The sequence below is a fragment of the Pinus tabuliformis genome, chromosome Q (assembly GCF_031772625.1).
Source record: "Pinus tabuliformis cultivar Carrire ecotype Pingquan chromosome Q, CPIR1, whole genome shotgun sequence".
Lineage (NCBI taxonomy): Eukaryota > Viridiplantae > Streptophyta > Pinopsida > Pinales > Pinaceae > Pinus > Pinus tabuliformis.
In genome coordinates, this window is record NC_142296.1 from 273,415,182 (window position 1) to 273,442,892 (window position 27,711).

General features: G+C 37.6%; 1 protein-coding gene across 1 annotated transcript; it reads right to left on the reverse strand.

The window, feature by feature from the left end:
* Positions 1-4,276: 4,276 nt before the first annotated feature.
* LOC149219264 (uncharacterized) lies at positions 4,277-5,691 on the reverse strand. Its single transcript, XM_089384305.1, has one exon. The coding sequence runs from the start codon at positions 5,443-5,445 to the stop codon at positions 4,411-4,413; it is 1,035 nt and encodes a 344-aa protein (XP_089240431.1). The 5' UTR covers positions 5,446-5,691; the 3' UTR covers positions 4,277-4,410.
* Positions 5,692-27,711: the final 22,020 nt, after the last annotated feature.

Sequence of the window (27,711 nt, forward strand, 5' to 3'; positions counted from 1 at the left end):
TGTATTTCCAAGTTTATATGGGTTGGGTCCAAGGATGCACGTAAGATCCATCTTGTTCGACTTAAGGCTATATCTAAGAGCCATGAGGAGGTTGGTTGGGGTATAATGGGAATTGAAAATTTTGGATGGGCTCCACTAGTTAAGAGCAGGTGGCTTGTTGTAAATGGTATTAGAATTTGGGAGAGGATTATTATGGAGAAGTACCAAAAAATTTTTTTGGGGTGGCTAAAGGATGGTGCCTGTGCACCTTGCATGGTCTCCTACATATGGAACAATATGCTAAAAGTGAAATAATGGATGATTAGGCATTTGAAATGAGAGATAGGAGTTGGTACATTAGTCCAGGTAGGTCTTAATCCTATGAAAGGTTTCGATGGAGATCATCCATTACCTGTCTCTCTTATAATACACATCCATAATGTGGGTATCTACTATTTAAATTAGATTCAACTTTCACAAGAACATAAACTTTATTTCACTTGGATGTGTTGAGGGGATTTAGGCCTATACGGGGAGCTGGTGGAGCGGTGGGTTTTTTATGTAAACAATCTTCATTCGGTTGGTATTGCATTGACTCAAGCCTTTGATGCCACAGCATGGTCTTCTCTCCAGAGACCACCAGATTTTCTGCTCCACTTTCAGGAACCACAAAACTGTTGCACCCATCAACAACAGTGCTACTTTACCGCTTGTACAGAGTTCCATTCCGAACTCCCCGCATCAATACCAGTGCTCCCCGAACCATCTTGCAGGTATCCTTCTCGAACACTATTTTTACACCTGCATCGTCCAACTTGCTTACAGAAATCAGATTTCTGGATAATGCAGGAATATGTAGAACACCCGGAAGTGTTCTAACCCTTCCACCTTGCAACTTCAACTTTACTTTTCCGCAACCAACGATTCTAGCCTTCCTGTCATCCCCCAAGAAGACATTAGCACCATCATATTTCTCATACTCATAGAACCACTCTCTACGGGAAGTGAAGTGAAAGGATGCATTTGAGTCAATCAACCATGCCTCATGATCTACATGTGTACTTGAATATGCCAAGTACACATCTCCACCTTCATCTGAGGTGGTTTTCGCCTCTGCAGAAGGAGCATCATCAGATCCCTTTCCTTTATCAGGAGCTGTAGATTTAGAGTCCCTTTTGTAGTGCCCTTACTTTCCACATTTCCAGCACACCACCTTTACAGGGTTTCCTGGAGATTTAGATCTCCCACTTGATGACTTTTTTTTTTTCCTTTTCTGTTCTGGGATCGTCCTCGTACAGACAAGGCATCACCATTCTGGCTCTCCACATTTTTTCATCTCATCTCCTCCGTCAGCAAGGATGAGACTATTTCATCAAACTGCAAGGGAGTTGCATTGCTACTTATTGCAATAACTAGACTATCGCACGAATCTGGTAGAGAACACAACAAACTGATGCACTTATCTTCATCTAAAATTTTAATATCAATAGATGCTAACTGACTTACAACAGTATTAAATGCGTTCAGATGCTTTGTCACCGAGTCTCCATCTTTCATCCTCAGATTATACGGCTTTTTCTGCAGGAGCAATTTATTCACTAGAGACTTAGATTGGTACAAAGTCCCTAACTTGTCCCACAAATCCTTCGTCGTAGCTTCCCCTGATACATTCAACAATGCTAAATCTGAGACACACAATCGTATTGTGCTCTTTGTCATCCGATCCAACTTCTTCCATTCTTCATCGGACACTCCCATTGGTTTAGTACTCAGATTTACCGCAATCTACTGATCTTTATCCACCAATAGATCCTCCAGCTTTGTTTGCACAACTCAAAACTCTGACCATTAAATTTCTCGATCTCTATCTTTCCACTTCTCGCCATCTTCTTTTACCACCATAAACGATCTCGTAGATCTCCCACTGAACGGGGTCTACCACAAGCCCGAGCGAAACCCTTCAACGACAAAGGCATACCCTTGAAGCCAAAACAGCTCTGATACCAAATATAGGTTTTAACCCCGTACAGAAATTACTTGCATACGAATTCTAAAACACAGAAAATAAACAATGCAAGAGCATAACACATCAAACACACATACACAGAGATTTTCCCCTAGATCCCAAAACTGGGACTACCAGCTTGATTTTTCATTATGTTCCTTTCAATGTTACAATACATATTTATACATGTTGAAGCATCCAATACCATGGACCGAAAACCATCACGTCCAAAACCATGGACCGAAAACCATTACGTCCAAATCCATGTGCGAAAAACATGCACAAAACCATAGGTAGGTCCACCCAACCTAACATAGGGTCCATAACCAAAATTTTCCGGGGCGCTGCCCCGAACCCCATAGAGTGGGGTTCCCTGTACCCCTCAAACCCCTTGTGACTCCCCTCGCTACCCAATCAGCACAACGAAGGGGGAGCTACGCCCCCCCCTCTAACCCCCCGGTTAACTATGTGGGCTAGTCGTGGAAAGAATATAACACAACCCAACAATTCAGTTGGTATTGCATTGACTCAAAAGGATGATATATTCACATGGGATGGAAAACTTTCGTAGGGGTAGATCTCGGTACTAGAGGTTTACAAACTTATCTCTCTCTCCAAACCACAATCCAAAAGTAAAAGGTGGTTCTACAAAATTTGGAAGTGGAAACTTCCACAAAAGCTAAAATGCTTCGGGTGGTTGGCTTAGTAGAATAGAATATTAACATGGAATAATTTGTGTCGTTGTCATTTTAATGGTCCCAACAAATGTGTATTCTGTAAGGCGGAGGTTGAGGATGTGGTCTATCTTTTCCTTAAATGTCCCCTTGCAATCTCCATATAGTATGGAGTCATGAACATCTTTAACTTGTTTGTTCATTGGAATTCTACATCTATTGAGACTTGCTTGTTGGATTAGATGATTGGATATAAAGAACACTGTGTGCTAACTTTTTACATCTTTTGGGGTATATGGAGATCTAGGAATGCTTATATATTTGAAAGTTATTATTAGAGCATTAAACACATTTGCATGAAGATATGTGCATATTTTAATGAAAGAGGGTCTCTCAAAGAATTTCGAGGAACATCCAACTCACTAATATTTGGTGTAGATTCCAGTGAGATTTTTTGATAAGGTATTTAATAAGTTTTTGTGTGGCAGTGAGGGTTACATTATTATAAATCCTGAAGATTCTTATCACTGCAGCTGGAACAGTGGGAGGGGTTTCAACACCTAAGTGGAGATCATTGCTCTTGGTGGGATTTTATTTTATGCTTTCAAGTTATCTATCAAATTATTAGATATCTTTGGGGATTGAAAAGCTACATATATTAGATTATGGATCAGTATACTTGTGAACCACCTATGCTTAGTAATTAGATGAAAAGATGAAAAGAATCAGAGTATTAATAGGCTATTCCAAAGTTAACTTTTTCTCATATGGGTAGAAAACAAAATGAAGTTGCAAATACACTTTCTAAATTGGGCCAGCGATATCATTTCCTTTCAAGACAGAGAAAATTCTTTTAATATGTTTTGCCCATTTGCCCGCTTTAAATTTTGTGGGACCTTTTGCTGTGATGACATGACACTGTTTTAGTTACCGGACAGATAGGCACTTGTTGCATCCTAGTTATATGTTTTGTGTTTGTTTTTTTGGGTAGACTGGTATATCTTTATTTGAAGATATCATGTATTAAAATGTTACAAGTTAAACATGTTTTAGATCTTGTATACATGTTAGTATTCATCTCTTTTTGTGATCGGATTAATTGCATATGTAAATAGGTTTTTATATAATATCTAAGAAACTATTGTTATTTCTTTTTCTGAAAAAATAAAATATTATCTCTAATCAAAATTTAGCCAAGCCCAACCCCTTTTGAGGGGATACCCATTGCCCAATGTTTCCCCAGATTTCTACAAAAAAAGATTTGCAGTAAACATTTCCCTAAGCACCCTGTCCTGTCCTGTCCTGTGCTGTCCTGCCCAAGAGCATGGGAAACATAAAAAACATGCCCCACCTGCAAAACAAAAAAAGTATGCCCCACGCTCACCTGGGACACATCCCCATGAAACAGATTTATAACCCAAAACTCTATATCTGCAATGATTTATAACCCAGGTCTATCTCAACTATTACGAGAACACATCCATGATGTATCTATAATCCACGAGTCTATATATGCAATTTTGTTTGAATCTGATGTCAACAATTTCTAAACCACAGCTGAACTCAGTTAAATTAACCTTTATACAAATCCATTGAGTAATGGAAAGAAATGAAACCCTGTACTTATAAAATTGGCTATTCTCAATTAGAAATTGCTCGCTGAGCTTAGGATGATGCCAACACAAATGAAAGGGCAAAAACAAGATAATATCATTAATTTCTACAATAAACAACTCACACAGAGTGTTAAGACTATACAGAGTCATGTAGATATTCCATTTGGATGTTGCTACTCTTGAGAGGCTCATAGTCGCCAAGGTAGACTTCCAGGTGATCAGACAAAGAAGATTTGTCTATGCTCTCATGGTGGTAAGATTTGCACACAAAGTAAAACACGCTCTGTGTCAACAACCCCATCAAGTGAACAAAGCACAGCAACAAAACAAGGACTGTTCCATACGCGCCTCTCCCCGCACTGCTCACACCATGGTGGTGCCCGTGAAGGACATAATACCCGAAAAACCATCCAATAATTCCGACAAATACGAGGTAAAGAATGTCGAGCACCAAGGCCGTGATCTGATTTCCCTTGATGAGATTCTTGCTCTTCCGCATGGCGCCAAGGCCGTGCTTGTCCTCCAAGACTGATATAACGCAGGCGAGGTGCCACACCATGCTTATATAAACATACCCACAGAATTGGGCGGTTAAAAGAAGCAGGCCAAAAACAAAGAGTGCCAAATTAAATTTGTGCATATCCACAGTAAATATGTTAAAGAAGAGGAACAACAGGAAGGCCGTGACCAAGAGGAAGAACGTCCAGTAGAGAAACAGAAAAATGAAAAACCAGAGGAAAGTTCCCATGAGGCGCTTCCAAACCCTAGGAACGATGCTCATAACCCTTGTGTAGGAAATTTCCTTTGCCGTGTAGATGGAGGCCACGGTATACACGACGGCCGCCGTGGACAGCAACGAGAAGACCAGAACGAATACTACATAGGCCGTTTGAAAGAGGAAGAGCTCCGTCCGTTCCCAGGTCAATTCTTTCATGATCCTCTCGCCGGCCGGGGTGCCGCTTTCCACCTGATAAAAAAGTTCGTTCCAACGGATTTTATAGAGCAGATATTCCGAGACCAATTGGTGTCCCAGAATTGCGAAACAGAGGGGGAGAATTAGGGTTACAGTGAGAGACCCTAGCAGTTTGGCGCAGGAGCGAAGAATCTTGAAGCCCTCTCCAACGATTCCGAAGATTCCGAGGAACTGGAGATCCTCTGGTTCTCTATCCATGGCTTCCCTTTGCTCTGCTCTGGACGCCGATGTCAATAATACTTTCTTCGTTCTCTGCCAAAAATTTCGTGCCCAAGTATTAAACTTGTCTGCTGCACTTCTGCGTCTAAACAGATGGGATGAAAATTTAAAGGACGAAATGGTCCAGGTCAAACACGGCCGTCAAACTCCACCGTGCACGCAAAGCAATGGGAAAGAAATCCAGTGGATCCTTCCTCTGAGCCGCTGTGCTTGACCACGTACATCGCACGCACAAGGACTTTGAATTTTTTATTCAATATATGATAACATAATCCGAGATTTCGTAATTACGCGGATTGCGTTTTGATCACTAATTAATTACTTACATTTACGAGGCTCAATAGTTAAGGTTATCAACTTAAGATAATTATATTTATGTTTAACTAAAGTAGGTTAAAGAGATTTTTGAGTACACTAATATATGTATATATAGAGTTGGAAAACCACACTGTAAAAAGATATAAAGCATGAAGTAGAGATACAATGCATGAAGTAAATCAACATCTAGTCTTAGCAAAGAAGATCCATGAGCAAATAGTTTTGAGGATCAGACCCATCTCTCCTAACATTCGAAGCAAAACGAATAATATTAAAAAAACTCAACAAACTCTGTTGGCTCGATGAAGAGCCCATGACACAACCCCTGAATGCTAGAGGACCTAGTCCGTTTCCCCTTAATTCATCTTCATATTCTTTTTATGTAAATCTTATGTTATGAGCCTTAACTAGAAAGTTAGTAATATGATTGATTTTATCTTTTCCCAGTGAATAGTGCATGTTATCAACCTTTAAATTATTTTTATATTAAATATGGATATATTCATAAACTACACACTCCATAACAAAGAGTCATTTCCTCTCCACCGCACTTTTATAAAAAAAAAAAATACAAATTATCTCTTCCCAAACCTCCTTAAAAATCTTCCACCTACCAATCTCACTCATTCAACTTATGGATCAGCCAAAATTAATAATTAATTTTTAAAATTAAATCATGTTAACATATTTAATTGTTGGCTCGATCCAACATGGACGCACGGGAAACCCGGCACAGTGTTCCGAGTTTTGTGATAGGCTTCGATCCTTTTGGGCAAAGGGTTTTCAGTTTCTAGAAAGTATGTCGTCATGTGGGTTTTACTTTTGTAAAGGAGTAGGTTGGCTTGTTACGATAGAGTTAGATTAGTTTGATTTTACATTAGATGAGTACTTTGTTTTTACATAGGATATTTTGTTGGTAAGACATTTGATTAGATGTTGGCTTACAGGTTGCTAGCATTAGCTTAAGAATTACAGTAAAACTTGAACCTCGTTCATAGTAACCCCAATGGATGACCAATTTCTTACAAAGAAAATTATTAAAAATATATTGAGTGTTATTTAATTTAAATTTAATAATATTTCTTAATTCTGGGTAATAATGTGTTGATGTTATTTATTTTTTAAGATCGATTGATTCTATTAAATAATATTTTTTAATTTTAGGTAATGATGGATTCAATGTTATTTATTTTTTAAGATTAATTGATTTTTCACTTTGTCGGACTATTATATTAGTTGATTCAAAGTGTATACTAAATCTTAATAATGTAATAATCCAAAAAACATCTATCTACATTATAAATTATAAAAATCTTAGATTTAATAGGCCATATTTTAATTTTAATAAAAATAATTCTAATAATATTCTTATCGGGATTACATTCGTTAAGAAATAGCTCCAGTTATATAGAAATGGTTGCAAATGCCACCTGCATCGATTTCAAAAAATTCTCTAGAAAAACACACGAGAAATAAGCAATTACTTATTAAGCGTATTTTGACATATGTTTTATGCTCATTGTTATGTTTTTTATATTATTAACTCTGGTTTTTCTTATTATCAGCAAATAAAACGTGATATAAATTTTGGTGATGACGATGATTGAAATGTCATTAAGTAAATATAATTATTTTTTTATACAATTTGCAAAATTATATAATTTTTTCTACTTGACATCCGGTTTAGGGTCATTCTTATATTTTTTTTTTCCTATTATCAGCAAATAAAACATGATATAAATTTCGGTGATGAAGATGATTGAAATGTCATTAATTAAATATAATTAATTTTTTATACAACTTGCAAAATTATATAGTTTTTTAATAGGTAGAAAAAATTAACAAATAGAAAGGGGGTTTTAGGGTTAGTATTTTTTTGGGAGATTTCAATGGTTTTAGTATAATTTAATAATGTATGGTATAATAGCTATTTATATATTTATAGCAAAAACTAATATAATTATCTAACGAAGAAGATTTACAAAATTATTTTAGAATTGAATATAACAAAATGAATGTGGGATGAAACATTGGTTCAAGCATATTAGGTATTGTTGATTATTTTTTTGAATAAAGGAAAATGATGTATAATGAGAGAAAATATTGTGGGAATAAGAAAGACTTTCCTTGTTTTTATAGAGGTGATACACCTCTTTTGATATATGAAATATTATTCTTATGATTTTAGATTAATGTAATGGGTGAGGATTAAATAGAAAATCACAACAAATCTTCTATCAAAATTTGCTAAGCACTCAAGAAAAGTAAAGAATTTTGATCTACTAGATCTTTCAATAAATATTTGTCTCTCTCTTAAAATAATGTGAATTTAGAATTAGTTCTCACAAAATGAAAGAAAAATAAATGAACAGATCATCAAAGAATTTTAAAGGATTACTTAATTAATATTAAACTAATTTGTAAAGCATCACATGCTCAAGAATCCATTTATACATTACCACATATATTCATAAAAGGGAGATGGCAATTCTTTGTGGCAGAAATTAACAATAATATATCAAATGTAACAAGTTTAACATTGTTTGAAACAAGAGGGTTGAAATAGCCTTAACAAGATTTTAAGGACAATTACATAGACTAAAATCATACTGCATTTGTTTTATCAACAAGTAGATATTTTGCTCCTCTACACCTAGAATACCATAAAAAACACTTGGAAGAATACAAGGAGACATAACCAATCCTAGATCATATTGTTGCAAAGGACACATGGAAAACCTAATGGAAAGAAATATGTAGAAGAAACATTGAGAGAGGAAATGAAGTAGGCTAATTAACAAAATTTGGAAATACAAAACTCATCTTCACAAAAAACCCCAACATGAAAAATCCCTCATTCTAAATGTGCTTCATATTTGTTTACAATCTTCTCTTCATCTTCTTGGAACTGCTTTATGATTAGGGTTTTTCCCCATTGTGCAATGAAGTAGAATATTTTTGGTAAATATTAACTTATATTCCTCGTCCAAACTCAATCCCACTTTAAAAGGTTAAAAATTCCTTTTAATAAAACATTTTTCCAAAATAAATTGTTGTCAAGCTAGAAATAGTCACAACTATATTTTAATTTTATAGGAATGATAACTATCATTCTATCCATAGAGACCATTTCCAAGTTATTCTTCATGGATCTAGTTTTCCAGCAAGTTTTCATTTGCTCAATTTGGACATCAATCTCAAGAATATTGGGTTTAAGTGGATGTTGATTTTTGTTCCATGTGAATTGTGTCCCTTGATTTGTAAGTACACCCTTTTTATCCCATCTGCATTGTGGGACTGTAATCACAATGGGATTATAAATAAATTTCCTCCCAATTTGTTTGTGTTAAGAGATCTATGAAAACTTTTGTAGCTTGTGCATAGAATGTGAAATGAGAAAGAGAAAACAGAAAAAGGAAAAATGTAATAAAAAAAGGATAATGGATAATAAGGATATACGGGATAATTGAGGAACATAGAATGAAGATGATTTGGGTGGGTTAACTTCGCACATTCTTGGACCAAATTGACAATATCTCAGGAATATGACCTCATTTTTTATTATGTAAAGTGCTACACAAAGTTGACATATAGGGTATCCTATGAACACAACCAATTTCTTTATTTTTAGTGTCCTTTTTTAAATATTTTGCAATCGCCTCCTCCCACATTTAGCCACTTTCACTAGTTTTCCTAGGGTAAACATGAGCTAAGGGTCACTATGATAAGACTCAACCTCCTATATGACCTTAAGGAACTGGAGTCGAAAACTTAATACTTCACTGACCTCCCTCAGGTACCACAGGACCTCTAGGAGAAACCCAACCCCTCCAGGTGTTCAACCCCTAAGTTAACTCTTTGTTTCACTAACCTAGAGTCTCAGTCACTCTCTTGCCAAGGAATCCAAGCAATTATAACCCTCTAGTCGCTCCCATAGGCTTGCTTCCCAACGACTATGGAATTTTCCAATCAGTTCTATATCAGAGACCCCAAATTCTGAACCCCTTTTTTAGGGCTAAGACTCAAGCCCCTACCCAGAAATCAGTGAAACTTCCAGAAAAGATGAAACACATATAAGCAAGGCTTCCAAACCAAGACTTGACCTGACCTCTCCCAATTAGGACTGACATTTCGTCAAACACATAATGAACATGAAACCTACACGTCATGAATGCATATCTGAACATAAAGATCTAAAAACTTATATGAGGTTTAACTAGAACGATTCATGCCTTCTCACAATTATTGTCATAACACCAATTAGGTCATGCATCCATTAACCATACATTTATTGAATGAAATGTGATAAGATCCATACTTAGATCTGTCATATAACCATGCTTATAACCAGATAGATAACAATGATAGAACAACCATTAAAGCCACATAACAAAAAGCACATTTACTTATCAAAGACAAGACAAAATCATCTCTTATTAACCATATGAAAAATTCAACTAAGTCAAGGACTTTCATGTACCACCCAACCATAGATTAGGCTTAACCAAATCTTTCTTTCATCCAATCACCCTCGTGCCATATTACAAGCATGAATGTGGGATCTCATGGGATAAAACAATCCATAAACAACCAAGGGAATTAAGAGTTTAAACCACCTCCACCCTCACCATACCATGATCTCACCTAAACCGACTCCAAGATCACAAAACCAAATCAAGCTTGGAGGCCTCAGAATTCCTTCACCATCCCTTAAGGAATTTTCTTGTCTCCACCCACCTACTGAGGACTTCCCAGAGAAGACCATTTCCACCCCAAACCCTTGGGATTTTCCTAAGACCACCTCACCCAAAGCCAAAACCTTGCATCAATCTAGAGCTCAAACGAGAAAGAATCCCATCACGTCATGGCTATCTGGAAATGGAAAGGCAAGGCTAAAAAATATTTTCAAAACCTAGAAAAATCCATGCTACCGACAACAATGAAACCAAATGCACACATGCACATACCATGCATGCCAAAACTAGCTAGGAAATCATACGTGCAACCTCTTACCTCCAAGTATTCCTGCAGAAGTTGCTTGATCCATCATTTTACTTTATCCTTTATTTACTTTGATTTCATTGTCCTTCCTTGTTCTTCCTTTGCTTGTTTCCTTTCCTTCTCCTCTCAGTTCTCTTCTCATCTCTAAAAACAAATTCTGAAAATGAACTAACAAAAGGCTACCAACTGATGCTCTTATGTCGTTTTATTATTAATGTCTCTAATTTCTTCATTTTTCCTTAATTTTCTTTCAATTTACTCCTCACATGCAACTTGTGACTTTTCACCTTCCTTTTCTCCTATTTTCCTTTATTTTCATAAATAAAATGTCAGTAATACCTTTTTTCCTTTTCAAAGACTTTGACATTGCCTTTGCCAATTTCCCTTAGCCACAACACACAACAAGTGATGTCCACTAGGATATTTTTCCTGGCATTCAACTTGGAATAAGTGTCCCTTGAACTTGGTCTTATTTTTCCTTTATTAACTTTTATTACATGAACTTTTAACCTGGGGTTGTTCAAGACACCTCCCCCTTAGGGGAACATCGTCCTCGGTGTTCTATGACACCTACAACCAGTAGAACCAATGAAAACTAAAACATACTTCCCATGGAGCTTTATAACCCAGCTTGTTGTGGTATTTACAATGAAAAACCTACTCAAAAGGAAAATCATCATGACAAACATGACAACATAACAACCATACCGCTTATTGGAGCTTTATAACCCAGCTTGTTGTGGTATATACAATGAAAAACCTACTCAAAAGGAAAACCATCATGAAAAACATGAAAACGTAACAACCATACCACTTATTGGAGCTTTATAACATAGCTCATGGTGTTATTTACATCAATGTACATATATACATATACCAAAATTGCTTTTCCTCAACCGACAAATAATGAAGGATACATAGCCTACATTTGATCAACCATCTCCCATGTAGCTTCATTAGGCCAAAAGTGCTTCCATTGCAATTTAACCTACTCGATTTCTTTGTTCTAGAGCATGAGTTGTTTTTGCTATAATATGCACTGAGGTTCTAGCTGGAAATATCCTTCTGGTTCCACCTGCAATACAGGTCAATCAATAACATGATCAAGATCCTTTACATATCTCTTAAGCAATGAAACATGGGAAGCATCATGGACTTTCACTGTCAGAGGCAAGGCAAGTCTGTAGGTCACTGGTCCAATCCTCTCAAGGATATCAAAAGGCCCGTAATATTGTGGTGTCAACTTGGCACATGATTCAATTCTCAAGGAGATATTCTTGGGATTGATGTGAAAATACACATGATCCCCAACCTGAAACTCCTTAAATGCCCTATGCTAGTCTGCATAGCTTTTATTCCTATCCTATGATGCCTTTAGATTCTTCTTTAAAACCTGCATATCTTGTTCCATTTCTTCCAACATATCCATTCCAATAAGTACCATGTTCACTGGATCACTCTAGCTGATGGGAGTATTACAACTTTGTCCATACAACACATCAAACGAACCCATCCTAAGTGGCTCCTGGTAACCATTGTTGTAAGAAAAGTCAACCAATGGAAGGTACTCCTCCCATATCCTCTACCGGTGCATGACATACGTCCTCAACATATCCTCCAGAATCTTGTTGACCCTCTCTATATGTCCATGTTTTTGTGGATGATAAGTTGTACTCAAGGCCAACTTTGTCCCCAAACCTACAAACAACTCCTTCCAAAACTTGGAAGTGAACTTAGCATCCCTATATGACACAATCTTCTTTGGAACACCATTTAATCTCATGACCACCCTGATGAAGACTTGTGCCACCCCACCACCAACCCACTAGATGAATAAGTAGTCTTCACTGGAATGAAGTGAGCTATCTTACTAAATACAGTGACCACAACCATGATAGAATCATGATGCCTTGATGTCCTCAAAGAACTATAATGAAATCCATGGAAATGAATGCTCATTTCCATTATGGAATAAAAATAGGTTGTAGCAAAGCACCTAGATGCTTACATTCTACTTTCACCTGCCGACAATCAAAACATCTAGCTAAAAGTTGTGCCACTTCCTTCTTAAGATTTGGCCAATAGTAGAACTTCTTCACTGTTGTCAACATCTTCTGATATCCTAGGTGTCTTGAATATGGCTTGACATGAACCTACATCAAGATATACTTCTTGAGCCCACTATCATCCGACACATAGATCCTGTCCCTGAATGTCACCAAACCATCTAGCGTGAGATGATAGTCCGCATCCTGATCACCTATACCCTGTTGTAACCTATGCCTAAGATTCATGTACCTGTAATCCTTTTGGCCTACTTGTAAGATCAAATCCTGTAAATCTGTCCCATAAGAGATCAGAGTTGCAACATGGTTCATTTTCACTCTCCTATTGAGAGCATATGCAACCCTCTTCTCCTTACCCTTAATGTATATGATCTAAAAGTCAAACCCACTGATCGTGGCCAACCACCTAGCCTACCTGGCATTCAAATTTAGTTTTTCAAACATATATCTCAACCCACTGTGATCACTCATCAATACGAACCTCCTGCCAAGAAGATAATGCCTCTTAATCTTCAAGGCATGAATAATATATTCCAACTCAAGATCATGAGTCACATAGTTCTGCGCGTCCTCGTTCATCTAACTAGACTCATAACACACCACTTGTCCCTCTTGCATCAATTCCCCACCAAGTCCTCTCTTGCAGGAATCTGTACACACCACAAAATCTTTGTCTAGATCTACAATCTTAAGACTTGGAGAATTTGTCAACAACTACTTCAACTGCTCAAAACTGGCTGCAGATTCCTCTGTCCATTCAAATTTCTTACCTTTTCTTTACAATGATGTAATAGTATATGCAATGCATGAGAATTTCCAAATGAACCTTCTGTAGTAACCTGCTAACCCCATGAATGATATGACCTCATCCACATTCTTAGGAGCTTCCCACTCCATGATAGCCCTTATATTTTCCAGATCGACTACTATGCCTTCCTTGGAAACAACATTTACCAAGTAATTTACCTCTATATGAAATATACTACACTTTCTAAGCTTGGAATACAACTAATGCTCTATTAGCAATCTCAATACTGCTTCTAAATGTGTGCCATGCTCTTCCTCATTTGTAGAATATATCAATATATCATCAATGAATACAATCACAAACTTGTCTAGATAAGGATGCAATACACTATTCATCAAGCACATAAAAGTAGTTGGAGCATTAGTCAAACCAAAAGGAACCACAAAAAACTCATAATTCCCATACCTAGTCCTAAAAGTAGTCTTGTAGATGTCCTTTTCTTTGATGCGTACCTGATGATATCCTAATCTCAAATCAATCTTTGAGAACACCGTTGGTCCCTTCATCTAGTCAAACAAGTCACCAATCCTTAGAAAAGGCTACCTGTTCTTAACCATCACCTTGTTTAGCTGCTTGTAATCAATGCACAATCTAAGAGTGCCATCCTTCTTCTTCACGAACAATGCTATTGCATCCCAAGGCAATACACTTGGCCTAATATATCCCTTATCAAGCATTTCCTTCAACTACAATTTCAACTCTACTAACTCTGGTGTGCTCATCTTGTAAGGTGCCTTTGACGTTGGTGTTGCTTATGGTACCAACTCAATAGAAAAGTCCACTTCCCTGTGGGGAGGCAACTCTGGAATATCTGCTAGAAACATGTCATGAAATTGTTGTAATACTGGGTATCTCTTGAATATTTCTACATCCTCAACATCCTTACCCTTATTTCTAGAAATATGGACCACAATCATTACACATCCTTCCCTGCAATTGTGCTTACCATGTATATTTGTGACCATCCTAACTGATGTAGGCTTCTTCTTTCCCTGTAAGATTTTATTTTCCTCATTATCATCCAGGCACTCAATATCCTTGTCATAACAATCTACCTTGGTCCTATGAAGATACATCCAATCCATACCCTAAAGCATATTATATGATCCTAATGACAATACATTCAAATGTGTTGTTGTAGGTATACCATTCAACTAAAATGCACAAGATCTTACCCAAAGATGAACTCTTTTCTTAGTACATGTAGACATCTGGACGAACCAAGAATATTCATGCACTTCTTTTCTCAAACAACACTTATCCACCAAGTGAGGATTAAAATAACTATAATCAGATCTAGGGTCAATCAAAATAGAAACAACTTGACCACAAAGCTTACTTTCCATCTTAATAATGGATGCTTGGTGATCTTCTTGCTTGTTTTCCACAAATATATAAATTTGAGGAATGTTATGACCAAAATCCCCAACTATTTGCACCTCTTGAGTACTGTAGATCTGAGGCCTACCACCTTAGTATAATTGACAATCCTTCTTGTGATGTGTAGTATACCTAGGGGGGATAGTATGGGGTACAGAGGGAGATACCCAAGGGAATAATGTAATAATGGTATGGGCCATAGTTAATAAATAAAGTGGTTAACCCGCATCATATAAGGGACCACAAGTAGTTAGCAATAATGTGATAAGTCCATGGTATTAGATATATGGTATTGAGAGAACCATGGTAATGACCCATGGTATTGTATGTATGAAACCTATATAGAGGCTAGAGACTCCCCATTGATGAAGGTGAAGGATTATTGTATTGGCAAGCATATGGCTTGTGGAGTTTTCTATAATACCATATATCTAATACCATGGGCTTATCACATTATTGCTAACTACTTGTGGTCCCTTATATGATGTGGGTTAACCACTTTATTTATTAACTATGGCCCATCCCATTATTAGATTATTCCCTTGGGTACCTCCCTCTGTACTCCATACTATCCCCCCTAAGTATACTACATTCCACCCCCCTTAAACATGTTTCATCCCCGAAACATAAGAAGAACACAAATAATAAGATCTACTCAAAAGAGTAGTCAACTGGTACCATGCATGTGCATCTAGCCATCCAAGAGAAAGGTGAACCCTTGATTTAGCTGGTGCCTCGCTCGCTTGAGATGGAAGTTGAACCTAGAAGTTCCTCTGTGTTGATGTGTTCTGGTTGGATTTTCGCACCTATTTATTTATCGTGCGGGGGTTGTTGACCTTGTGGCAATTTGTTGCCATCTTGTTGGTTATTTTCTTGTTGGGTGATGTGGGTGGTGTATGCTGAAGTTTTAACCAATGGTGTATCTTCTTTAATTCACCACATAATGGAGCCTGATTGGTATTTGGTACAGTTGTGGTGCATGCGGTTGTTTCTTATCTTCCAATGTTACTTCAACGACGATTCCTCATCTAATGTGTCAGTACCTGCAACATCTTTTGCTTCAGCCTCCTTGGACTCTACCTGTTTATTGATGGAAATATCCTGTAATGTAATTTTCTTCTTTTTATACCAGAGCTTCAAGAATTTCTTCTGCACATTAATATTGATAGTACCAACAGATTCCATCCAAGGGTATCCCAAAACAACATCCACATTATCCATATCTGAAGCATAAAAATCAGAATGCAATACATACTTATCCATAGAGATCTTCAAGTCTTTATAAACTTTCACCTACTCATTATTAACCTATGTGTGCTTCATTTGTTTGGCTGGGATTTGCAATATTTTAGCCAAATGAACATTAATAAAATTATGCTTTCTATTAGGATTGATAGACACAATTATCTTCTCTTTATGAACACATCCATGAACCTATAATAAGGAGATATCATCAGAAAATAACCCTTTCCATGTTTTTTGTGTAACATGAGACCATTTTTCCAAAAAGAGTTTTTCAAAATTTTCATTCGAAAGTTTGTACTTCTTGCTATCAAGTGGGCTCCACGATATGGCAGCCTCATCTTTCACACTCATCCATACGAAACCTTTCCAATGTTTCATTTTTTTTTTTTAAGATCTTTTATGAATTTTTCAATAGTAGGACCATTATCTTTCCCTATAAAAAATTGCTTGCCAGAAGCCATGAAGAGGGTTTTGATATCACTTGGCAAAAATTTTAAAATGGCCACAATTCAGTCAATATTACTCAGAATCCTTATTATAACTTGTTTTCAAAAATGGAACAGTCATTTTGCATCTTCCCATGTGATAGAAATCCTAATCTAGAGAATTTCATATTTGCACTGCAACTATCCCGCCATCATAAAAATTCTGAAAAAAAAAAGAGTTGATTTTAAATCAGCGATATCTCCCTCATCCGAACTCCAATTCGACCAATTGTTTTTTTCCATTTTGGTATTTTTTCAAGAGGATCCTAGATATGCAATTATTTTCTTAAAATTCCCCACAAAAATTGAAAAAATTAACTGGACATCCGTCATCCATGAATTTTCGTCAAAACATTTCTACAACATAGCTGATTTTTAAATCGACGATATATCCCTCATCCGGACTCTGATTCGGCCGATTTTTTTTTGAATTTGGGTGTTGTTTTGCAAAAATTCCAGATATGTAATTAGATTCTGAAAATTGTTCCCCAGAATTTTTAGATTTGATTTGCAAACTTGCTTCCCCAAAAAATTCCTGCAAAAATAAAAATGAAAATCTTTCTGCTTTGCCCAAGAAAGTGCTATGATACCAATTGTAATAGATATCTCTTGAAAATATATGAAATGATGAAAATATAGCCAATAACTGTAAATAATCTCAAGAGAATTACTAACACCAAATATAGAAATGCTTCTTTATTGATCAAACCGTTGAGGTAGGGCAACACCATACAATCACTCCTTAAGGAAGGAGAACACTTCACAAGCCATGTGCTTGCCAATACAATAATCCTTCACCTTCATCAATGGGGAATCTCTAGCCTTTATATAGGCTTCGTACATACAATACCATGGGTCATTACCATCGATCTCTCAATACCATATATCTAATACCATGGGCTTATCACATTCTTGCTAACTACTTGTGGTCCATTATATGATGCAGGTTAACCACTTTATTTATTCACTATGGCCCATCCCATTATTACATTATTCCCTTGGGTACCTCCTTCTGTACCCCATACTATCCCCCCTAGGTATACTACAAAATCAAAACCATACCTCATTGATGTTGAGTGGAGGCTTATCTCATCTGCAAAATTAGTTCACATTAGCACAGTACATGTATAATCATAATCACATTAATATAACAACATCATGCATGACCATACCAACTATGTACCATGATCCCATGCATGACAACCATAACCATGACAACATCATATTTTACCCAAAGAGAGCATAACCCACTCTGATACCAACTTGTAACTACCTCCTCCCACATTTACCCACTTTCACTAGTTTGCATGGGGTAAACATGAGCTAAGGGTCACTACGATAAGGTTCAAGCTCCTATATGACCTTAACGAAATGGAGTTGACAACTTAAGACTTTACTGACCTCCCTCAGGTGCCACAGGAGCAACCCACCCCTCCAGGTGTCCAACCCCTGAGTTAACTCTCTATTTCACCGACCTAGAGCCTCAAACATTCCCTTTCCAAGGCCTCTAATTGATTATAACCCTCTAATCACTCCCATAGGATTTCTTCCCAACAACTGTGGACTTTTCTAGTCATTTTTATGCCAGTGACCCAAAATTCAAAGCCACATTTTTAGGGCTAAGACTAAAGACCCCACCTAAAACTCAGTGAGACTTACAGAAATGATGAATCACATAGAAACAAGGCTTCCAATCCAAAACTTAAACCAATACTTGAACTGACCTCTCCCAACTAGGACTGACATTTTGTCAAACGCATGATGAACATGCAACCTACAAGTCATGAATGCATATGTGAACATAAGGATTTGAAAATTTTCTGGGGTTTAACAAGAAGGATTTATGTCTTCTCACAATTGCTGTCATAACACCAATTAGGTCATGCATTCATTAACTAGACATTTAGTGAATGAAATGTGATAAGAGCCATACTTAGATTTTTCATATAACCATGCTTATAACCAACATATAACCAGATAGATAGCAATGATAGAACACCAATTAAATCCACATAACAAAAAGTACATTCACTTATCAAAGAGAAGAGAAATGTAGCTCTTATTAATCATATGTAAAAGCCAACCAAGTCAGGGACTTCCATGTACCACCTGACCACCAATTGGGCTGAACCAAATCTTTCTTTTAGCCAACCAAACCTGTGCCATATGCCAAGCATGAATGTGTAATAATCCCGGGTTAAAATTTCATGTAATAAAAGTTAATAAAGGAAAAATAAGACCAAGGTCAAGGGACACTTATTCCAAGCTGAATGTTGGGAAAAAAATATTAGTGGGAATCACTTGTTATGTATTGTTGCTAAAGTAAATTGGCAAAGGCAACGGAAAAGGATTTGAAAAGGAAAAAGGCATTGTTAGCATTTTATTTATGAAATAAAGGAAAATAGGAGAAAAGGGAGGTGAAAGGTCACAGGTGGCATGTGAGGAGGAAATTGAAGGAAAAATAATTAAAAATGGAGAAATTAGAGGAATCAATAATAAAAAGACATAAGAGCATCAATTTGTAGCCTTTTTTTAGTTCATTTTCAGAATTAGTTTTCATAGAGGAGAAGAGCACCAAGAGGAGAAGAAAATAAAGAAAGAAATGAAAGGACAAGGAAGGATAAGGAAATCAAAGGAAAGAAAGGATCAAGCAAGGAAAGGTTGGATCAAGAAGCTTTAGCTGGAATACTTGCAGGTAACAGGTTGCATGTAATATTTCCTAGTTGGTTTTGGCATGCATAGTATGTGCATGCGTGTATTTGGCTTCATTGTTGTTAGTGGCATGGATTTTGTTGGGTTTTGACAGATGTTCCTAGCCTTGAATTTCCATTTCTAGATAGACATGGTGTGATGGGATTATTTCTTGGTTGAGCTCTAGATTGCTGGAACGTTTTGGATCTAGGTGAGGTGGTCTCAGGAAAATTCCAAGGGTTGGGGGTGGATATGGTATTATCCAAGAAGCCTTCAACAGGTGCATGGAGACATGAAAAAATCCTTAAGGGATGGTGAATGAATTCTGAGGCATCCAAGCTCGTTTTGGTTTTTTGATCTTGGGACCAGTTTAGGTGAGATCATGGTATGGTGAGGGTGGAGGTGGTTTACCCTTTGGATTCCCTTGGTTGTTTATGGATTGCTTTATCCCATGAAATCCCGGATTCATCCTTGGAATATGGCACAAGGGTGATTGGCTGAAAGAAATATTTGGTTCAACCCAATCTATGGCTGGATGGTACGTGGAAGTCCCTGACTTAGTTGGATTTTTCATATGGCTAATAAGGGCTAAGTGTCTCTTCCCTTTGATAAGTAAATGTAATTGTTATTATGTGGCTTTAATGGCTATTTTATCATTGTTATCTATCTAGTTATATGCTGGTTATAAGCATGGTTATATGACAGTTATAAGTATGGCTCTTATGCGATTTCATTCAATGAATGTCTGGTTAATGAATGCATGACCTAATTGGTGGTATGGCATCTATTGTGAGAATGCCTAGATCCTTCTTGTTAAACCTCAAATAATTTTTTAGATCCTTATGTTGAGATATGCATTCATGACCTATAGGTTGAATGTTCATCATGTGATTGATGGAATGTCAGTTCTAGTTGGGAGAGATCAAGTCAAGTCCTGGTTTAAGTTTTGGTTTGAAAGCCTTGTTTCTTTCTGTTTCATCATTTTTGGAAGTTTCACTAAGTTCTGGGGAGGGACCTGAGTCTTAGCCCTGAAAAAGTGGCTCATAATTTTGGGTCATTGGCATAGAAATGATTGAAAAAATCCTCAATCACTTGGAAGAAATCCTATGAGAGCGACTAGAGGGTTACAATCACTTGGTGGACTTGGAAAGGGAGTGACAGGGGTTCTAGGTCAGTGAAAAAAAGATTTAACATAGAGGTTGGACACTTGGAGGGGGTGGGTTACTCCTGGAGGTCCTGTGGCACCTGGGGGAAGTCAGTAAGGTCTTAAGTTGTTGACTCCATTTCCTTAAGGTCATATAGGAGGTTGAGTCTTATCATAGTGACCCTAGGCTCATGTTTACCTCGGGAAAACTGGTGAAAGAGGGTAAATGTGGGAGAAGTGTTATAGACATTTTTGTGCCTTACAGCATTGAGCATGAAATGTCCATAATCTAAGGGATCCAAAGTCCCTAAACATGTTGTTCCTACCCCTAGAGGAACAAGGCTAACAAACCACATCAATTCACAGAAGTTCTCCACCTGAAACTGCTCAAAAACAAGTCAATTCAGGATCATGTCAATGGCTCCACTGGCTGTCTGCGCTGAATGTCAATGGCTCCACTGGCTACCTGCGCTGAATGTCAAAGCCAACACTGGCTACCTGCGCTGAGCGAGATTGGACATGTGGCAAGTTCATTCCTCAAGGTGTCAAAACTCAGGAAGCTTCCAAAATGACACTTGCCTCAGGGAATTCGACTAGTGATGAGTAAGAGGTTCCAAATCTCCAAGTGGAAGCAAGAACCTCCAAGTGGAATCAAGAACTGACAGAGGGAGAGGACACTAGTCAGATCTCAAGCTGACTCATCCTCTCTCCAAACATCTATATATGGATCTCTCCTCCATGAGATCTGGAGGCTGGAATTTTGTTATTGCAAAGAATTGCTGCTGGTTTGAGACTGAGATCATTGGGTGCTTAATGCTTTGAAGGGAGGTGAAGATAGGAATTCCATTTGCTGGGAAGGAGATGCTGGATTGGGCCTCTCTGGGTTGTATCTCTTCCTGAACCTTGTTAGTCATAAATAAAGCTATCTTGGTTTCTCCTATACATTGGTGTATCTTTGATGTATGATTGCATTAGTGTATTTGATTTATTTCTAATCCTAAATCAGTTATGAATGTGAATATCTGTCTTTGTGTAGAGTTCTTCTCTTGTCGCAAGTAGCTGTTCTCTTGTGATCTTGCAGGAATCTATTGAAGCTGGACGAGCGAGAAGGCAAGTAGCTGTGAACTCCCAAAGAGAAGAGAGACTGGATCGAGGGACAAATGGAAGACATCGGTAAGTCTATTTATCTCTCTCTGATGTCACATTTCATAAAGGAAGAATACCAGAATAGCTGTCTCTGTTTGTTGCTAAGGCACTGTCACACCTTAGGTGGATAGGATCGTCCTGCATAGGCATTTTTCCCCACAACAAATTGGCGACTCCGCTGGGGAGATCTGTTTAGTCATTTTATTTGTGTCTCTATCATTGTTTGTTTCATAGACTCAACAGCAACAATCGAACTGCATTTGCTCTTCTCAGATGCAAAGTAGACAGTTGCTGCTTTGATCCAATCACTGGATTTGTCTATGATCTGAACAATGGACTCACAAATGATTTGATGATCCTTTGTGATAGATCTTAGTACCCCCTCAAAGCATCCCTTTGATTGTACCTTGCTTGTGTTTTTGATTTGGCCTGAAACAGTGAATTAAATAGCAATCTGTGACCCAGAACCTGTGGGAAACGAGAGTTTCTCCTTCAGCGCAGACCCAGTGAAGGGATTCTGCATTTCAACGCAGTTCCCGTGAAGGCTACCTGCGTTGAATGTCAAAACCCCTGTGTTGAGGTTGTGCTGAACCAGTTTGGCCAGCAAGATTGTGGAATTTTGAACTGGGATTTTTATTATATGGATGCAGATATTACATAGGAGAAATCTCCTTACAGAGATTGACTGTCTACGCGTTTACCGGACTTTATACCGTTCCCAAGGAACAAGTGTCACTGGAGGCTACCTGGCAATAGACAGACTCTGCCTCAGAGATTACAGACAAACTCTCAGACTTTCCTATTGGTTCAGCCACTTTAGGTTCTCACCAGTGCCGAGCACACAGATGCGCAGGCTTCCAAACCAGACTCTAAGACTTATCAAACTCTTCCTGATGCAAGAAGATCAGACACAAATGTCCGCAGATGCAGAGCAGGAAAAGTTTTTGGACTCTAAACTCTCTCGACCCGAATGAGTCTTACTTCGCAGCTAGCTCTTATTTATAAGCTGGAAGGGAACAAAAATTCATGAGTGCGCTATGTACAGACTGATGACTCAAAATCGCAAGTACTCAAACAGATCTGAGTAGATCGCTGAAAGAAAGATTCGGGCATAGGACAATATCGTCCTATGTTATCTCGTCCCTACTCTTTATCAGAGAGCCCGAGGCATGTGGGGACCGAATCTTAGTACCAACAGACTATTTACACAGAGGAAATTCATAAGTGAACCCTCGAAAGACTAAAATGACATAAATATGAGATATGCAAATCTTAAAGGTTTGTACAAAGTGGAGATTCCAGAGCGAGGGAATCCACGAAAGCTCGTCCGGCACCATAGTCGGCCAGAAAGACGACACTCAATCCATAGTATAGTATTCTATCTGAGGATGTGTATAATGCTGATATCTGAATCTTTCAATCAGAGAATTATTAAAGTATTGCACTCTTATTTCTTTCTCTGATTCCCACATTTGTGAAATATTTTGGTTGGGCGGTTCCAAAAAGTTTATGGGTTGGAAAGGATTTGATGTGATATCAACCTGATGGTGGAAATCTTCATAATTAGTACTATGGGATATCATCCTTGCCTTGTACTGGTTTGTGACAAACCATCTGATGTGACCACAGCGTCGGATTGCTTGCAAAAAAGATAGATCATTGATGTCGGCAACATTTTCAACGTCTTTGTATACTATTCCATTCATATGAGAAAATGGTTCACTGAAACCAGGGATTTTAAGCATATGGAGTGTATACGGCTTAATGATTAAAGCTGAAAGACCATATATCTGCCACCATTCAATGAACCAATCTGGTGTAGGATCTTCTTGTTCCAGGGCTTCTGCTGTCATTCCTTCAAATTCAAATGAGGACTGTATAGAATAAAATAAATTGGCTGAGCAATTTTGGAGATTCATAGCTGTATAGAAACATTCCTTTTGCCTGTCAGGGTCATAATTTTCTCTGTGAAGAGGTTATCAAACCTTCTAAGTGTGATGTGGCAGCTTGTCATCCGATCATCATCCTCATCATCTCTCTCAAGAGTATAGTGTATGCTGTCAATGTATTCCAAATATTCCAGAGCATCCACTGCTTCTTGATTCATTTCATCTTGCATTGTTTCTGTCCATAGATAAGGAATGTCTTCTCGATGTCTAATTTCTTTGATTGGGTACCAATCTACATCATGGATAAGTACTGGAGTTTCAAGCATATAACTTACCCATCCATTTGGTGTTTCTATTTCAATAGTACTTTCCCTTCTCCTGATACAATTGCAATGTAGACTTAAAATTGAATGTTCTGACAGAAATTCTCTACTCAACATATCTGCAAAATTGTTCTTATCACCTTTAACAAATTCAACATCAAAATTGTACTGGCTTAATTGCATGATCCACCTGACCATAGCAGCATCCTCAAAATCACATTTATGAATTGCAAATTTCAATGCCTGGCAGTCTGTCTTAACAGTAAATTTGGTGTAGATAACAAAATCTCTGAATTTTTCTATTCCTAAACAAACTACTCTGAGTTCTTTCTTCAAACTTGACCAATTCAATTGATTTTTTGCCCATAATCCAGATGCATATTGGCAGATTTCAATCTCACTTTTGCTGCTGGGATTCTTCTGACATAAAACTGCTCCCCATCCTTCATAACTGGCATCTGTCATAATGATTTTCTCCCATTCTTCTCTGATAGGGGAGAGTGGCTGAATATTTCTGACTTTTTCTTTTATTGCCTTGACTGCTTGTGTGCAATCATTATTCCATGGAATTGGATCCTTTTGAAGCCTTTTGTTTAATAATTTCCTTTCTTGTGCACAATGCTTCAGAAACTTAGAAATGTAATTCAAACTTCCCAAAAACCTTTGCAGTTGAGTTTTATCCTTGATTTCATCAGGGAAGTGATCAACAAAATTTAAACTTCTTTGGATTACAGTATAGGATCCGTACTGTATATTGTAACCCAAAAAGTCTATCATTGGCCGGAATAGTTTCATCTTGGATTCTGATAATACTATACCCATTTCTTTGACCCTGCGAAGAAAGATTTTCAAATGTTTAACATGGTCAGCAATATTATCAGAATGAATCAATAAATCATCAATATATTTTTTCAGGAATTCTTCCATTCCTTCAAAAGTTTCATCCATTATTCTCTGAAAAGCTGAAGGAGCATTGATCAAACCAAATGGCATGATATTCCACTCATAATGCCCCTCAGGTACAGAGAATGCAGTCTTCCATTTGTCTTCTTCCTTGATCCCTACTTGCCAAAAACCAGATTTGAGATCAAATTTAGAGAATATCTTGGATCTTGATATCTGGGCGAGTATGGAGGATGGTTTTGGCAAAGGATATGCATCATAATCCAGAATATTATTCAGAGGTTTATAATTTACAACCAACCTTGGTTTTCCTCTGGCTATTTCAGCATGTTTATTAACATAAAATGCAAAACATGCTATGGGGCTCTTACTCTTCCTGATAAGCCCTTTCTTCAAAAGATCTTTAATTTCTTCTCTGCAGAGTTTCATCTGCTCTTCATTCATTGCCACTGCTTTAGACCTTCTTAATTTTCCACTGAAGTCTTTCTTGAGAGGAAGTTCTACCTCTTGTTTCTTAATATGCCAAAAGGCATTTGGATCATCTGAACAACATTCTTTGAACTGGGAAGTGAGCTTTGCTATCTCAGAAGCATACTTTCCGTTATCCAGATGTTCTTCTGTTTTCAATACTTCCCTTTTCACTTCCATCTTTGCCAAAAGATTTTCCATTCTTTCAACTCTCTTAATCCTCATTGGAGAATTAGAATTGATAAATGGGAAAAAGACTTCCTTATTATCAAAATTAATAAAATATCCATATCTCTGGGTTTTTGCATCAAATTTTGCTCCATGCATGCTAAAATTCTGAAAAAATGGTGTCCCGAGGTACATTGCACAATCCAATCCTGGAACAACAGGACAAACTAGATGAACTCCAATTTTTTCTGTAAGCAGAACATCAATGTTTGCTTCATGCTTTGCAGGGATGTCACCACTTGCAGTGATTACCCTTGGACATGTTGTTGGTCTTCTATGATGCATGCCAACCACTGTATCACTTACAATATTTAGCATGGAACCAGTATCCATAAGAACTTTCCAAAACTCATACTGGTGTCCAATCTTTACCTTCATTTTGACACAATACATGACATCTCTATTCATGCTGTTGCATCCAAAATCTGTTCTTGCTACCTCTTCTTCTTCTTCTTCTTCTTCTTTGTTATACTGCTGTTGAACTAGCCCTGTATGATAGGTCTAGTTTTCTGTCTTCCCTGAAATAGGATCTTGTGATGAAGAAGCAAAAGGAGCTTGTGATACCATCTCTTACAGGACCTTTAACAAGTAAATGAACACAGCAAGATTGCGGAATTTTGAACTGGGATTTTTATTATATGGATGCAGATATTACATAGGAGAAATCTCCTTATAGAGATTGACTGTCTACGCGTTTACCGGACTTTATACCGTTCCCAAGGAACAAGTGTCACCGGAGGCTACCTGGCAATAGACAGACTCTGCCTCAGAGATTACAGACAAACTCTCAGACTTTCCTATTGGTTCAGCCACTTTAGGTTCTCACCAGTGCCGAGCACACTGATGCGCAGGCTTCCAAACCAGACTCTAAGACTTATCAAACTCTTCGTGATGCAAGCAGATCAGACACAAATGTCCGCAGATGCAGAGCAGGAAAAGTTTTTGACTCTAAACTCTCTCGACCCGAATGAGTCTTACTTCGCAGCTAGCTCTTATTTATAAGCTGGAAGGGAACAAACATTCATGAGTGCGCTATGTACAGACTGATGACTCAAAAACACAAGTACTCAGACAGATCTGAGTAGATCGCTGAAAGCAAGATTCGGGCATAGGACAATATCGTCCTATGTTATCTCGTCCCTACTCTTTATTAGAGAGCCCGAGGCATGTGGGGACCGAATCTTAGTACCAACAGACTATTTACACAGAGGAAATTCATAAGTGAACCCTCGAAAGACTAAAATGACATAAATATGAGATTTGCAAATCTTAAAGGTTTGTACAAAGTGGAGATTCCAGAGCGAGGGAATCCACGAAAGCTCGTCCGGCACCATAGTCGGCCAGAAAGACGACACTCAATCCATAGTATAGTATTCTATCTGAGGATGTGTATAATGCTGATATCTGAATCTTTCGATCAGAGAATTATTAAAGTATTGCACTCTTATTTCTTTCTCTGATTCCCACATTTGTGAAATATTTTGGTTGGGTGGTTCCAAAAAGTTGATGGGTTGGAAAGGATTTGATGTGATATCAACCTGATGGTGGAAATCTTCATAATTAGTACTATGGGATATCATCCTTGCCTTGTACTGGTTTGTGACAAACCATCTGATATGACCACAGCGTCGGATTGCTTGTAGAAAAGATAGATCACTGATGTCGGCAACATTTTCAACATCTTTGTATACAATTCCATTCATATGGGAAAATGGTTCACTGAAACCAGGGATTTTAAGCATATGGAGTGTATACGGCTTGATGATTAGAGCTGAAAGGCCATATATCTGCCACCACTCAATGAACCATTCTGGTGTAGGATCTTCTTGTTCCAAGGCTTCTGCTGACATACCTTCAAATAAAAATGAGGACTGTATAGAATAAAATAAATTGGCTGAGCAATTTTGGAGATTCATAGCTGTATAGAAACATTCTTTTTGCCTGTCAGGGTCATAATTTTCTCTGTGAAGAGGGTTATCAAACCTTCTCAGTGTGATGTGGCAGCTCGTCATCCGATCATCATCCTCATCATCTCTCTCAAGAGTATAGTGTATGCTGTCAATGTATTCCAAATATTCCAGAGCATCCACTGCTTCTTGATTCATTTCATCTTGCATTGTTTCTGTCCATAGATAAGGAATGTCTTCTCG

Bases quoted from the DNA above. Each gene is read 5' to 3' on its own strand.
- LOC149219264 (XM_089384305.1), bottom strand. From the start codon at position 5,445: ATGGATAGAGAACCAGAGGATCTCCAGTTCCTCGGAATCTTCGGAATC.